Source organism: Xyrauchen texanus, chromosome 8, assembly GCF_025860055.1.
Source record: "Xyrauchen texanus isolate HMW12.3.18 chromosome 8, RBS_HiC_50CHRs, whole genome shotgun sequence".
NCBI lineage: Eukaryota > Metazoa > Chordata > Actinopteri > Cypriniformes > Catostomidae > Xyrauchen > Xyrauchen texanus.
The window spans coordinates 40696052-40713393 of record NC_068283.1 but is presented as its reverse complement, the minus strand read 5'-3'; the positions used below and the strand labels follow the sequence as shown (position 1 = coordinate 40713393).

Below are 17342 nucleotides of genomic sequence, written 5' to 3'. Positions count from 1 at the left end.
AAAGGCTTTACACATTCACTCACCAATGACGGCAGAGTTGCCATGCAAGGCCCTAGCCTGCCATTGGGAGCAACTTGGGGTTCAGTGTCTTGCCCAAGGACACTTCGGCATGTGGAGGGCCGGTAATCAAACCACCAACCCTGCGATTAGTGGCCGACCCGCTCTACCACCTGAGTCACAGCCTTTTACCCATTTGATGAATGCATACTCAAAGTCGGAGAATAATGTTTAATATTCTGGGTGGGGATGGGTCCAGTTTGCCCGCCCGTGGCTACGACCCTGTTCTATTCTAGGCTCATGTAGTTATGGGTTTAGCGCCTTTGCAGACACCGTAGTGACCTTTAGCAATCATATATTTGTATTCACTATATATATAGCTATGACACATTTAGCTTTCATGAAAAAGGAAGTAAAATCAGCTGAATGTGAAGACAACTCTTGAAAACTAGAATACCAACTACTGTATATCCAAAATGACCATGATGGTAAACAAGAGAAAGCTGTTTAATCTAATATATTATAGCATAACTGCTGCAGAAAACAGGTACAAGTAACTATGAATTTAAAGAGTGCTAGTCCAACCATTAACAGACACCCACACCGTGAAACACGTCGTTTATTTAAAAACTCGCAACACCTCGTTGATATCTTCAACACCTTTGAAAAGCTAGAAATGATCCAGAAGAGATGGATCGCTGTGAAACAAGCGATTTAACGCCTGAACGGACTTTAAGAGTCTTTTGTCATTCAACTATATACATCGATTTCCCTTTCAGAGAGGAAAAAGCCACAATTAGTTCCTCTCTTTTCAATGGGGGCGGCTTTTCAGTCTCTTTTACAGCTCAAAGCTGTATCGCTGTTCTCATCTGCCCGTCTTGGCATTCTGGGCTGCGCTTTATCGGCTGTCTGAACAGGACAGTTCGATTGGAAATGAGAGCAGGCACATGTTTTTATCATGACTCTGCTATAATGCAAGCCGTATGACGAAGCTTGTTCCAGAGATGACTAACCCTGTTGAAAGCATTCATCATTCTGACAAACACGGAATGCTACGAAGCAAAACAAGAAGTTTTCTTCAGAGGGGTGCGAGACGGCCAATCTGAGGTGCTTGTCAAAAAACTCCCATTAATCATCATCATTAATATAGCTGGCGTACGCTGAGAAGACGGCAGTGTAATTACGGTATCGTGCTCTGGGGTACTTAAACGGTGCGTTTCTGAGGTATAGGCTTGATTCGGCTACAATTTAATGTCATTAAATCCTCCCATGGGGCGATACGACACGCATCTCGTCAGTAAGCGACTAAACAACCGCTTGTCCAGCATGCCCCGGAGAAACTAGACCCTAAATACGCCTGATTACACAAACACAAGTCTAAATGAGTCTCAAATCATGCGTTATAGCACCTGATCTTTGCTATGCAAATATAACCGTATCCCTAGACGTTCCATTTAAGGAACCCAAATGTAAACATTGTTTTTCAACGACAGTAAAAGACGAACTGATCTAAACCAGGCCCGATTTTTGGCAGGCACTCCAGAACTACCTCTAGCCGCTTCAAAAAATGAATGTGAATGTCGGCCTTGAGAATGATCTTTGCACAACACAAACCACGTAATACATGTTCTATCAGTGTGTACAGAAAATGAAATATTGTTTCAGGGACGTTCCATCAGTATGAACCTGCTAAAGCGGATGTCACGGGAACAATGTGCCATCAGGCCGGTTAATAGTGTCCGGATTAAGACAGGATATTCAACCGGGTCAGCAGGAGATAAGCTGAGCCCTGGCGTACCGTTAAACAGGAAAAGGACGGCATGGTGAAGCGGCTAACTGATGCTGAGGTCCACACGGTGCAAAAGGGAAACTCGGCATGAGCAACAAAACCTCTTTTAGGACCTCTGCCAACAAACAGATTTATGGCTCTGTGTCACAACAAAGACGACAACAATTGCAAATGTTGTTTTTTGTGCACTCTTGGTACACAGATTAGAGCTGAATAACTGAGCAAATACAATATTTGGGATATTTTGTGAGTGCGTTCTGCACATGAACTGTCACTAAACATAAAGCATATCTAACAAATGAAATGTAACAACCACCAAAATCACATTCACAACAATAACTATGATTTCCTGTAAAAGTAAAATACAATAAAATATTTAAATAAAATATACATTTCCATATAAATAAATATGCAGTATATACACACAGTATATTTAACATACACACACACGCATATATATATATATATATTTCTAATTATTTACATTTTAATTTAAATAATAAATATTATTTAAAACTACAACAATAACTAACTATATTTAAATAAATATTCTAAATGTATACATTTCTCTATAAAAAAACAATTAAATTATAAATTTTATAAATAAAAAAATTATCTAAATAATATAAATGTAAATAAAATACAAATAATGAATATTATAAATAATATAAAAATATATAAATAATATAAATGTAAATAATACATTTAATTTAAAATAGTAAACAAACCAGTGGCCAGTGTATTATTAGAAAATGCCTGAAAATGCTGAATCAAATATTTACTATAATATTTTACATTTTTTAGACTTACTCATTGTTAGTTTTGTATATACATATAGTATTTTATTTTTCTATAATGGAACAATAAATAGATTTTAAATACACAAATGTATTTATTTTTTATTTTAGATAAATCAAAATATATATCGCATCTATGAGAATGTATGTGTGTGTGTGTGTGTGTATGTGTGTGTGTGAGGGAGGGTCTTGGGGTTTACAAGGACTTTTTTTAGGTTACAAACTGGTAATTACAAGGTTATTATGCTATAAATGTGGTCAATAAGGACATTTCTAGTGTCCCCATAATTCAAATCACTTAAAAGACATACTAAATTTAGTTTTTTGAAAATGTAAAAATGCAGAAAGTTTTTTGTGAGGGTGAGGTTTAGGTGTGTGTGTGTGTGTGTGTGTGTGTGTGTGTGTGTGTGTGTGTGTGTGTGTGTGTGTGTATGTTCAGGCTGTGTTTTTTTTTTTACAATGGCTGGGAGAAGGCCAGCTGTCATTGCCACAATACACAATCTCACATTTACACATTAAGACACACACACACAAACACACACACACTCATGCATAACTGTCACAGGTGTGAATTTGCATAAATACATAATGCTTTGCAAACACCACTGCATATACATCACCTGTATACCAGTTCAAACACCGAATCCACATTTTCATAATTTTCATACACTCCTTCAAGTTAACACAACCACACACATCAACCAACACAAATCCATTAACACAAAAAAGAAACACAATGCAGCCTCAACCTGAAATGTGTATTTGCATATATTTGCATTCATGTATTTTTTTTGAATAGAGCCCAGAATAGAACTGGACCGTGTTACCTGAACTGTGTCTATACATTGTATTGTATTTGTTTAGTCCTCTCGAGGTGTGTGTGTGTGTGTGTGTGTGTGTGTGTGTGTGTGTGTGTGTGTGTGTGTGTGTGTGTGTGTGTGTGTGTGTGTGTGTGAGTGCGTATTGTCTTACAAAGCCAAAACGCAGTAACCACGTCACAGAAAAATGCCTTCTAAGTATTTGGATTATCCAGCCAAATGTGGATTAGTGAATTATCACAGCTGAGCCAAACATCATCGTCTAAGGCAAGACAAAATGTTGACAAACTCTGCACTACGTTTTGCCTTTGCAGGGATTATAGTATGTATCTCTCACCTGGCGTGTGGACGAAGTAGGCCAGGTACAGGTCCAGCTCCTTCACGGACACTCCGATGTGGTGCGGCTGTACGCACAGGCCATGATTGGAACATTGCGGGGACTTGACCAGTCTCTCTCCGTCTGTGCTCTCCAGAGGACTTCCTTTGAAGAGAATCACCATGACCAGGTCCAAACGCCAGACTTTGTCCGCCTGCCGCAGGCAGTCGATGCGGCGGATCTTGCCTTTCTGGTCGGGGTTGGACAGCACGCAACACGGCGGCTTCTTTCCTGTGATGGTGAGTACAAAATCCTCACGGAACTCCGGGCGGATGTCTTTGCGGAGCTTGGCGAGGAGTCGGGACGCCCACTTCTGCTTGATCTCGGGCTTCTCGCCCAACAGTTCGTCTTTGACGGCGCGCTCCTCGTCCTTAGTCATGCGCTTCTCGTGCTTCTTGAAGTACTTGCGCTTGCGGGCCTGCAGGTTGAACCAGGTGTAGGAGAAGGCGCGGACGTGTGGCAGTAAAGCCTCGATGAAGGGATGGAATTCATCCTGTTGGAGAAAGAAATGACATGACATTTGAAAACATTGAAAAAATGCCAGTGCATGCAATAAAATGCAAATCCATAAGATGTCATTAGATATATGCTTAGAATAGAATATTTGCCAAGGAGGTTGAAAAAATAAACTCAGTTCAACAGATATTATCTGAAAACAATTATTAATATCCTTTGCAAATTTGGAAAACATGAAAAAAATAATGTGTAAGAAAAATATTTTTTGCAGTGTACAAATCAATTTACTCTATAACAAGGATTAACTTGAAAAATTCCCATTAAGTCCACAGCATGATTAAGTTTGGATGAAATTGTGATTATTCATCATTTTTAATTATTGTCATTTAACATATTCATCACAGATGAAGACATAAATACATATATATGCATCAAATTTCCCTATAGTTACAAAAAAAACACACTCTGAATTATAAAATAAATGAAGCTAATTTTAAAACACTTTTAACATTCCCAGTGTACAGGAATTCCGGGATTCCGTAATTCAGAGAAAGCAGCTTCTTTAGCTCAAGTCAGGCCAAGAAAAGCTTGGCGATCCCCAAGGCAACGGAAGACTCATTCAGCTCTCCAATAATACCTTCACCACACAGCGCTCAGTGACAAAGCCTAAACCGCGCCATGGCGCCCCGTTGCCAGGGCCGCCGTGCCCCAGACCCTCTCCTCCAACTCTCGCCACAACAAGACTGCGGCTAAACTGTGTCCCTTCAAGACCTGCCATCAAATCCTCTTTGTGGGCTGCTGTCGTGCGGCAGAAATCCGGGCATGTTCAGATTTCAACACAAGAGAAGGAAGATAGCACCATGAAAACCACACTGCAAACAGGAGCAGAGAGAGAAAGGCTAGTAGTTACCATTTTGCACTCTCATCATAAATTTGGCACGCCGTTCAGGGTAGAAAAAAAATCCACCCGCACCAGTTCTTTGCCACTTGCGCCAAAACAACTGCTGGCTTGGCAGGGATGAAAAATTGGAAAGAGGAAAAAAACTTGGGCAAAAGAGGAAGAAAACTGGAGAAGCTCCAATTGCCGGCGGAAAGAAGTTAATTTCAAGATCGGAAAATGTGTTTCAAAACATTTCTTTTTGCTTTGCTTTTCTTCGCGGGAAATGGTTCCAGGTGAAATAATGAGATGGCAAAAGTGCTGACAAAATAATTACAGCAAAAATAAATAAATAACACAAAATGTAATAAAATAGAGTGGGTACGAAGAAACTAAATATGAACTAGAAAAGCTGTGCTCAAAATAAACACTTTCGCATTCCAAAAACCCACCAAAAAACAAATGTAAACAAAGGCGAAAAAATCCTTGGCAAAGCGTTATAAGTGTTTTCTTAGATCTTTGAGTCCTGTAGAAGACTCAGAGAGCGCGGAGTGCACACACACACACACACACACACACACTCCTGCAATGAAGGGGTGGGTGGGGGAAATCTGGCTAAGGCAAAGCGCAGAATACGGGCAGAAAAAAGAGAACCGAATCAATGTTGGACGAGCTCGCAGGACCGCTGGCAAACCCGAGTGCTGCTGCTTTTTTTACTCCTTTTCTCTCCAACTCTCTCTCTCTCTCTCTCTCTCTCGATCTCGTCCTCTCTGCGTTCTTTCCTTAACCATCGCCTGAGTCTTTGCCAACAAGAGTAGGGCCCACCTATTTGGCAACAAGATGCCTGTAGCTCAGCCAATACGTTAGCTTGAAGAGCCGAAAGGGAGGGAAGTAGAGAAAGGGGGGTTGGTGGCAGAATTAGAGAGAGAGAGAGAGAGAGAGAGAGAGATGGGGCGAGGGAGAGCATGCCGTCCAGTCCGATGGTGCACAATTTGCCAATCTGACAAGTTCCTATCTACCATCGAGGCAAAGTTCAGTATCCCATCGACCTTGTCATGGCAAATGTGCCCTTACAGCTTGTGGTCATCAACGCCTACCAACCCTCCCCTCTCCGGTTAGGGTAATGCCACCTTGGCACAGGGCGATGGGAGAAAGCTCAAAGCCCCCCAAACTCCCAGCAGACCCTGGAGCCGGCAGCTGCTTGTGGATTTGGCCCCCGAGACAAAGGCGAGGGTAACTGCGCACACCGCTCCCCGAACGCCACCGTGTGCATCTCTAATTTAAAACAAACATATGCTGCATTTGTCTATTACAACACCAAGCACAGAAGCTCGATGAAGGAGGCCAAAGAAAGGAGATATCTGACCCGATGTTGCATAAAGAACTCTGGGATATCTTGGCTGAGTTGTTTAGAACGGTGTGGAATACGTAAATGTGAAATTTGCTGCAACACATTTGCACATACACAGAACATCTAAGCGTATTCTTCAAATAATGGTAATACAAGAGATCTTTGAATTATGGAATATGCCATATTTCAGGAGAGGTGCAATGCGATGGCTTCTCATGCAACTCTTGGTCACACTTTATATTAGATGTCTTTAACTACTATGTACAAATGTTAAAATACATACATTACTATGTATTTATCTGTTCTGATGAGCATTAACTGAAGCTCCTGACCCGTATTTGGATGATTTATGCATTGCACTGTTGCCACACGATTGGCTGATTAGATAGTCACATGAATGAGGCATTTTAAGATGATTGGCATCGGTCGAGAAGTTTAACAGAATGTGTCATTTCCAAATTCAAGCATCAGTGTTGTTAATGGACAGTTGACATTTTCTGTTTTCGTCATTGCTTGAGTTTTGAGTAAATATTGTATAAAAAAGCGAAATAATTTCTTACATTTTGTGTTCAGATTATTTGCTATTTAATTGCATCATATATAGTATATGCACGCCTTTTAGATATTGAAAATCCAGATTGGTCATCTACTAGATAACAGTATGGTTCAATATGATAAATCCAAGTACTTTTTAAAGAAAAGAGCAATGAAGCTATCCAGTCTTGTTTTTGACTTCTTGAAGGTTTTATATGTACCAAAATGTTCCTTGCAATATTATCTGTGTACTTTCGACATGTACCAACCATACCCAAGTTTTTTAAATGTCATTAGATGTGTCTTGAGTGCTTTTAAGATTAAGATTCAACTTTATTGTCATTGTGCAAATGCAGTTGTTTTCACATATCCCAACTAAGCTGGGTTCAGAATGCAGGGTCAGCCATGAAACAGTGCCCCTGGAGCAGATAGGGTCAAGGGCCTTGCTCAAGGCCCCAACAGCAGTATCTTGGCAGTGCTGGGGCTTGAACCCCCAACCTTTTGGTCAGTAACTGCTGAGCCACCACTGGCCCTTTTACCGTCTTTGTGTGTCTGTAGGCTGTATGCAGATGCTATCAACCCGCGTTTGGTGAATACTTTAATCTTGCATTCAAAAAGAATAGAAAATAACTCCTCGTAGCGTCCATGATCTACAAGCATGCAGAATGTTTCCAAACACACCACATCTCACCCAAACACCTGATACCTGACACGAGCCAGATTCTTCTAGTCATGACGTTCCCAAACAACCCAAACACACAAACCTGAAATCTCCACAAAAACACATATTTACATGAGCAGAGAAACTTGGGGAGAGTTTGTGAGTCCTAACTGAGGCTATACGCATCTATTCGACGTATTCAAATCATTGAATGTCTGCTTGGCCACTGTTCGTCCCACAAAACAAGAAAAGGAAATTGATTTGAAATGCTGGATTAGCAAACATATGCAAATATCTCCTAAATGAGACGCCAAGAGAACATCATTGGACCAGTGTATGGCGATAACGCTCTCCCATCACAGGAAAACTCTTCATTAGTGTTTCCTCTTTCAAATCCGAGTCTACGTGTCAAAACCAACACCTGCTTGAGGTCTCTAATAAGATGCTAATTGAAGCACACAACCAGAGGAGAGGAGAATTTGTTTATGAATGCATTTGTTTCAATAAAAGCAGCACCTTTATTTCAAACAATCCCTTCACTGTTTGAAACAATGACCTCCTCTAGTGCTACCAGTGCGGGTATGAGATAATTAGGTCTTGATCAACATGTGCATTTGAAAATTCAGTTGCCTAAAGCGCGATCACTTATTCCATTAAATGGCAAATAGCAACAGAAAGTAGGCCAAAAGAAAGCCATTTCTAAAACCCACTATTAACAACTATTTAAAAGAATTATCCTAATTTTAACATTTTCATTACTGAAATGTCAGATGTTTAAATCTTATTACTGCATTCTTATTAAGTCATTGATAAACAGCTACAGAACTCACATTTTTGACCAATGCCCAAAACTCACAACCGTCTGTATTAATGCGCATGCTTACTTGGCACCATAAACAGAACTATATTACTCAGTTGAAGAATTGTAATTCTGATTCTGATCATTAACATATCTGACCGGGGGTGGGGCCAGAAGGGTGTCATGGGGTGGCATACAAATGAGCTTTGCCACCCTACTTGCCACCCCAACTCGGACCCCGCTCACATCCTGGGGCCGGTTGCACCACCTATACGCAAGTTACAACTTAGCCTAGCTGTGCCGTAAATGGGCACTAAGTCATGATTTACGCACTACTAACTATGTGAGCGTTGCACCATTAAACTTAGGTAGGACCCTACGTATAAACTATATATTTACAGAAGTCTCCGACCAGGAGTAACGCATGGAATAAAAAAGCAGACTCACTAAAATGACATCAATGAGCTCATGTTTTGAGTGACAGGCATCAATCATTTCAACATAGAGTATGATGTTGACATTTACGAAAGAGAAAACATTAAACAAAAAATGTACTTCAACATATATGATATATAAAAGCTATTAAAATGAATAAATGTCTTTTTTCCAGCCTGTTGTATAAGTCATTATTTACATATTGTCCCTTATTCTTTTTACAGTTATTGAATAATGTTATTTGCATAGGCTAAATATAGGCTACCATTAATGGCATCTTGTTTATTATGTATTGTATTTGAATGGGCTAATTGCATTTACATGAGCAAACAAGGTTTGAACATCAATCGTAATAAGATCAAACTGAAATACACGGCTTTTTAACACTTCTGTGTACAAATGTGAAGGCTGTTTATTGGATAAATACAGGTAAACGTCATATTATGCGACTAGGCATTACTTAGAGAGCTTATGACCTACTAGTTAAGACTTGCATTAAGAACAGGTGGTGCAACCATATTAAGCACTGATTTAGTTACACACTAACTAGTAGTTACTAAGCCCTTACTGTGAACTTTACATCTCAACAGGCACAGCTGGTGCAACCCCACCCTGGAGACTGTGCACAACGGCTTAACCCTTCCATGTCCAGCATGTTCCATAAGAACGTTACCCCCCTTAATGGATGCCACCCCTCGCAAAAAAATCCTGGAAACGCCCCTGTCTCTGACCATTTATTAAATGCATTGTTTTATAAATTTAATAAGCCACTTATTAAATCTATATGGTCACTTATATGGTCAAATAAAATTTTGAAATACATTGCACAGTTCGTAAAGTGGCGTTTAGTGTTAAGTACATTTTGACCTCAAATGATAAGGACCCCGAGCTTTCTGCCAGCTCAATTAAAAATAAACCAACGCTGTTATTTATTTCCTACAATATGAATGCATAAAAAGGGAGCCGACATCATCTCTTCAGTGTTTGCCAGCAGTCAGATGGAAATGAACGAGCTGGAAAGAGTGTTTGCTGATGAGCCAGAGAATCTTTTGTGTTAGTTTGTCACCGACGGTAAAAAATCACCTTCATCTCAATGCGGATAAATGACTATTTGACGATGGTGAATTAGTTTATCACCCAAGTAAGCACAATCCTGAATAATGTTTACGGACTGTCTTTCATTGCTTTAAAATATGACGCGGCAAAAATGATTGCCACAGGCCCACACATACTTTACTGGCATAGAACGATCATAATTCAGATACACTGACGTCACACAGTCAATTAAAGGAATTGGCAAATCTGTGTGTTCGTGTATTCGTATGACTGCGATAGAAATAAAGCAGCCTCGAAAGGAAAAGCGTATTTACATATTTAGCAAAGGCCTATATTATTTCACGATTTACAAAAAAATAAATAATAATAATAATAATAATAATAATAATAATAAATACATATTTTCATCAGCAGTTCAGATTATTTCACGCTTTACAAAAAATAAATAAATAAATAATAATAATAAATAAATAAATTTTCTCATCAACGGTTCAGATTATTTCACGATTTAAATAATAATAATAATAATAATAAATAAATACATATTTTCATCAGCAGTTTTGATTATTTCACGATTTACAAAAATAAATAAATAAATAAAAATAAATAAATAAATATTCTCAACAGCAGTTCAGATTATTTCACGATGTACAAAAAATAAATAAATAAAAATAAATAAATAAATATTCTCAACAGCAGTTCAGATTATTTCACGATGTACAAAAAATAAATAAATAAAAATAAATAAATAAATATTCTCAACAGCAGTTCAGATTATTTCACGATGTACAATAAATAAATAAATAAATAATAATAAATAAATACATCTTCTCATCAGCAGTTCAGATTATTTCACGATTTACAAAATAAATAAATAATAATAATAATTAATAAATAATTCTTCTCATCGGCAGTTCATATGAGACATCAAAAACGTTACCCAATCACCTATCGAGCTTCTTTTTTTATTTATTTTTTTATTTGTGTTGCTATCGGACAATCTGCTTGACAGAGATCCAACCCGAACCTTACTTGTTTTTATTTATTGACTGATTTATTTTTAAAGGAAAAGAGAGAGACACATACCGGGAAGTGTATGTATTGAATTCTGATTAATATAAATGGACAAAATAAATAAATACAATTAAATAAGAGAGAGAGAGAGAGAGAGAGAGAGAGAGAGAGAGAGAGAGAGAGAGAGAGAGAGAGAGAGAGAAAGAAAGAAAGAAAGAAAGAAAGAAAGAAAGAAAGAAAGAAAGAAAGAAAGAAAGCTTGCTGTCATGTTGGCATAGTTGTACAATTTAAATAAAATAGTGGGATCATTAGCCTAATTTTACTGCTGGCGCAACAATAAAGAAAATAATAAAATCATAAACAGTGGAAGCCTAAAATACAAACGCTCCGATGATAGATATTTATATCATACATCTTCACTATTAAGAAGAATGAAAGGAACATCTATTCACACAGACAGAAAGAATAAACGATGAGAAGGAAATTCGTTATAACTCTCATTTCAGTCCGTTGTCATCGGGAAAATGAATATTGATGATTTGTCCTGGTTTTTGGACGTCAACAACATTACATTAATTACTGAATATAATAATGCACAAAACCAGAAGCATTCATTGTGTTATTGAGGAAAGAGTGAAACGAAATTGGACACGTTAAAGCGAATTCAATTAGCTTTAAAATATCTTTTGACTAATTGAGATATTGTCGATCTGATTTAAAAATAAATATTGACAAATAATCATCTGTAGCAATATACAAAATAAATAAATAATAAGCTATAATATCTGTAAGATCAAGTTTCTCGCAAAAAAAAAACACAACTGAACTTTATGATTCACGCACATTTTTTATTTATTTATTTATTTATTTATTTATTTATTTATACTATTATGGAGACATTTTACCAAAAAGGTGAAAGTTTTCATGCATGTCACCATAATAATATTTATAGCAATTAGGACAACTGCAAATTTCATCTGTCTGGGTGAATATCTGCATGCTGGCCACCCTGCACCTCTAAATACAGTTTCAAATTGGTGGTATTTATTAATTGTCCAAAAAATACAAATAAAAAAATTAATTAAAATAATAATAATTGTGGTAATAAATGTGGTATTATTATTATTATTATTATTATTATTATTATTGTCTGGGATAAATTAGGCATATCAAAAGCTAATCTGACAGGACGATGTAGAGCCAATATATGTCCTATTCAATCTTAATGAAACTGTTAAACATGTCTCCAAACATTTCTGCATTAAAGCTTCAAACATGTACATTACAGTGCTATACCTCTATTTTAGACAAGGGGAAAGCGGCAGATGAGACAGTGAGAGACAGAGTTAAAAGTGATAAATACCAACATGACAGACTTCAAGGGAGGTGCAGCCGTGGAGAATCATGTGCTAATGCATGCTATCATGAGGACGCCAGTACAGACATGCCAGCGTGCCAGCATGGACCAAACCACAGTCATGAAGAGACAGCCGAACCATATGACCATCTTTTGTGTCTGACACTGGACACACACACACACATGTACAACCTCACACCTCTGAGACAGGGACAGTGTGTGAACGTGTGTAAGCGTGAGGTTTGGAACAGGTGTGTGTGTGTGTGTGTGTGTGTGTGTGTGTGTGTGTGTGTGTGTGTGTGTGTGTGAGAGGTTTGGAACAGGAGCGTGTGTGTGTGTGTGTGTGTGTGTGTGTGTGTGTGTGTGTGTGTGTGTGTGTGTGTGTGTGAGCGTGTATTTATCACTTTGTGGGGACCAAATGTCCCCATAAGGATAGTAAAACCTGAAATTTTTGACCTTGTGGGGACATTTTGTCGGTCCCCATGAGGAAAACAGCTTATAAATCATACTAAATTATGTTTTTTGAAAATGTAAAAATGCAGAATGTTTTCTGTGAGGGTTAGGTTTAGGGGTAGGGTTAGGTTTAGGGGTAGAATATAAAGTTTGTACAGTATAAAAACCATTATGTCTATGGAAAGTCCCCATAAAACATGGAAACACAACATATGTGTGTGTGTGTGTGTGTGTGTGAGGTTTGGAACAGGAGTGTGTGTGTGTGTGTGTGTGTGTGTGTGTGTGTGTGTGTGTGTGTGTGTGTGTGTGTGTGTGTTTGTGAGTGTGTGTGAGGTTTGGAACAGGAGTGTGTGTGTGTGTGTGTGTGTGAGGTTTGGAACAGGAGTGTGTGTGTGTGTGTGTGTGTGTGTGTGTGTGTGTGTGTGTGTGTGTGTGTGTGTGTGTGTGTGTGTGTGTGAGGTTTGGAACAGGAGTGTGTGTGTGTGTGTGCGTGTTTTTGTGATTTACAAGGACAATTTTGTAAGTTACAAATTAGTAATTACAAGGTTATTATGCTATAAATGTGATTTATGAGGACATTTCTAGTGTCCCCATAATTCAAATCGCTTAAAAATCATACTAAACAATGTTTTATTGAAAATGTAAAAATGCAGAAGGTTTTCTGTGAGGGTTAGGTTTAGGGGTAGGGTTAGGTTTAGGGGATAGAATCTATAGTTTGTACAGTATAAAATCATTATGTCTATGGAAAGTCCTCATAATGATAGGTAGACCAACATGTGTGTGTGTGTGTGTGTGTGTGTGTGTGTGTGTGTGTGTGTGTGTGTGTGTGTGTGTGTGTGTGAGTGTGTGTGTGAGGTTTGGAACAGGAGTGTGTGTGTGTGTGTGTGTGTGTGTGGGGTTTGGAACAGGTGTGTGTCTGTGTGTGTGTGTGTGTGTGTGTGTGTGTGTGTGTGTGTGTGTGTGTGTGTGTGTGGTTTGGAACAGGTGTGTGTGTGTGTGAGTGTGTGTGTGTGAGGTTTGGAACAGGAGTGTGTGTGTGTGTGTGTGTGTGTGTGTGTGTGTGTGAGTGTGTGTGTGAGGTTTGGAACAGGAGTGTGTGTGTGTGTGTGTGTGTGTGTGTGGTTTGGAACAGGAGTGTGTGTGTGTGTGTGTGTGTGTGTGTGTGTGTGTGTGTGTGTGTGTGTGTGTGTGTGTGTGTGTGTGAGTGTGTATTTATCACTATGTGGGGACCAAATGTCCCCATAAGGATAGTAAAACCTGAAATTTTTGAACTAGAGGGGACATTTTGTCGGTCCCCATGAGGAAAACAGCTTATAAATCACACTAAATTATGTTTTTTGAAAATGTAAAAATGCAGAATGTTTTCTGTGAGGGTTAGGTTTAGGGGTAGGGTTAGGTTTAGGGGTAGAATATAAAGTTTGTACAGTATAAAAACCATTATGTCTATGGAAAGTCCCCATAAAACATGGAAACACAACAAGAGTTGTAGTTACTAACTAAAAAAATGTAGTTACTGCGATGTGCTGACATACTGACATTAGTGACATCACCTGCTCTTACTCATTCACACACAGACACATACCTGCATATATCTAATTCAATATACTGTAGTATGATATCACACACACACACACACACACACACACACACACACACGTTTACTTTACACCTTTTCTCTGAAATGTTCCATGGACCCCCTAGCACCCCTTTGCGGCCCCATATTTGAAAACCCATGACATGGGTTAATTCATATTATAAAGATCCTATAATGAAAGCAGATGCTGCGTGAGGTTGAACAGTGTTGTCAGTGCAAGGGTATTTTCATTTATTTTATACTTCTGGTCAGGGCGGGCTGTCATATTCATTGAGGCAGGTTCGGCTTTAAATGTTTTTGACGTTTTTGAAACCTTTGACATTATTTGCTCTTTTACTGATTAAACTGAGCTAAAAAGCCATTAATAGGCTATTTAATGGCAGGTACCCATTGTGACAACATGTCCCGCTATCACATGGGTGATTCTCACAAAACTGTTTCACAAAAAGAAAATGTCCTGCAAAATTAAAAGCAACAAATGAGAAATTGTATTTGCATATAGAAAATTAAGCTTATTTTTAGGGCAATTAAGATTTGTTTCAATTGTGACATTATTTTCATGACTGTTACACACATTAAAATTGAGAATTGGGTGGTAAAATTTGCATAAGTGTCCCGAAAATAATGTCACAATGCAAACAAATTTAATGATGCTAAATGAAGGCTTCATTTTGATTATGCAAGATATTTGTTTCATTATTTTTGTACTGATTTGGGGTTAAAAAAGACCAAGATATTTTCCTGACAGGTTTCGTGAAAATCACCCCAAATAGTCTACATGTTTTCAATAAACTTTACCTTTTGTCCTTGGCAATAATGGAGGACATGTTCAATAATGTACTGGTAGAGCATGCCGCTAGGGACACCAAAGATCAAGTTCTGTTCCCAAAGGATGCACACACATATAAAGTCTCTTTGGATATAAGCACTTGTCAAATGTATAAATATATAAAATGCTTTGGTCTTCTTTACTATTGCTGACTGCATTCATGCAAATGTCTTTATCGAGTCAATTTCTTTGCCCAAACACTAGCGTATCACCATAATCTTTGCCTGGCGGGAAGACGCACGCAGCCCCGTACAGATCGTGGCTAGCCAGTGATGCATAACGCTAGCTGAAGCCATGTTCGGTGGTGTTTGCAATTACTCAAGTTTACAAACCAGCACATTACTATGTGTGAAAAATCTGCAAGCAATTTGTGGCAGTGGGGAGGGAAATGGCACATGTATCCCAGAGGGCTTTCAAGTGATGTGGGATCCAGCGATGTGAGGAACACTACGAATATTGGAAAGAAATGCATTTTGGATTACAGCATTCAAAATAATCACCTCTAAAATGCATCATCTCTTTTGTCAGCACTTTTTCCGGTACTAGCAGGTGGCATGCTGTGCTATGCATTGAATTTGCAGCAGTAATGTTGTCAAAACTCATCCAACTAGCTTAAAGGTGCTTTTTTCCCAATTAAAAAAAGTTTTGAAACATATGTATAACATCATGACCACTCACATGAGATGAGGACTCTAGTCATATTGGTAACCTTATTATATATTGGGGCAGGGATGCCCTTATGAGGGCTGCCATTTTAAAATCACACAACCAGCTGAATACTAGCCTACTTGCTTAATCTAAGTATCTGACTTTTTATTGGACACTTTCACTCTTGGATTAAATTAATCATGGCTGATTGTGAATAGTGAATTTCAACAATGTCATCTGTAACTGAAAACGATTGATTTTGAATGATGCTACATCCACACCACTAGGTGTCACTGTCCAAGTCCAAGATGACACGAGCAAAAATTTACTGAGTGCAATTTTAAATTTCATATAGGTTTGAAACAACATCAGGGTGAGTCTATGCTGACAGAAATTGAATTTTTGGGTGAACTATCCCTTTAAGGTATTTTTAAAGGAAGTGGGGAAGGTCCTGGCAGATGGCATCAAACATACTGTGATAAAAGTGCTAACACTGCTGCATGTTATACACTTTCATCAAGCATGCGGTCTTCAGATAAGTAAAACCTGCATCAATTTTGTAGCCCTTATTGCAATTTAGGGATAGCATCTCCTATGTTGTGACATCAAACTGTGATGTCATTCATGCTCATGCTTTTCCTTTCCGCTTTGCTAGCAGAAGGCACAGAATTAGGCTAAACGTTATGTAAACACAGCGATGGATCACTGATAAAAATCATTACAGCGCGATTCCTTGAGTAGGTGTTTCAGGAAAGGATTTAGTTAAGCAAAAACAAACAAACAAACAAAAGCGACTTTAGCATTGAGATAACTGCTAAAACTGAATGGGCTAGTGGGAGAGATTACAGTTAGCGTAACTCGTTGTGTTACTAACCAAATCTTCTGTCATTATGAAAGCACAACCCAGATGCTAGGCTAGAAATGTTAGCATATGTTAAAGATAAAACCCTGTTGCATATCTACTAGTCAGTTTGTTCAGAGTTTGTTTGGAGCCTTAGTTTTGGAAGATACTGAACTATGTAAATATATACCACTTTGTCAGCCATTTTGATCTCGCATTGTATGACTCTGGCATGGCAGCTCTACTTGCCTTGTTTTCTCCCTTGGATTAATCACTTATGATTTGTTCATTGGCAAATCGCTCTGAATAAAAGCATCTGCTAAACTAATAAATAATATGAATGAATGAATCTTCACCCATAAGCAATGGAAACAGCCAGAACTCATGAAGATTATGTGACTTTGGCGACATTTTTTCAAAATGATGTCACGTGGATTGCATTTACATTTACGTATTTGCAGGGAAAATACCCCGGAGCAGCCTGGAATAAAGTGCCTTGCTCAAGGACACAATGGCGGAGGCTGTGGGGATCGAACCAGCAACCTTCTGATTACCAGTTATGTGCTTTAGCCCACTCCACCACCACTGCTCCATTATTTTATTTATACTGTTTACTACACGCACTGTGGCAGAGGTGAAAGAGGTGTTAGCTGTCCTTTT

The 17342-nt window shown here is 38.4% G+C and overlaps 1 protein-coding gene across 18 annotated transcripts in view; it reads right to left on the bottom strand.

Annotated features, from left to right (window-relative positions):
- nfixb (nuclear factor I/Xb) overlaps nucleotides 1-17342 on the bottom strand; it is a 231448-nt gene that overhangs the window by 123462 nt on the left and 90644 nt on the right. For 4 of the 18 annotated variants that reach the window (XM_052131251.1, XM_052131263.1, XM_052131252.1 and 1 more), the window contains one exon: nucleotides 3739-4270. In XM_052131251.1, the coding sequence (XP_051987211.1) occupies nucleotides 3739-4270 (532 nt within the window). Of the gene's footprint in view, nucleotides 1-3738; nucleotides 4271-4870; nucleotides 5122-5143; nucleotides 5862-17342 lie in introns of those variants that run through there. The other 14 variants (XM_052131247.1, XM_052131248.1, XM_052131249.1 and 11 more) reach the window with 7 other exon arrangements.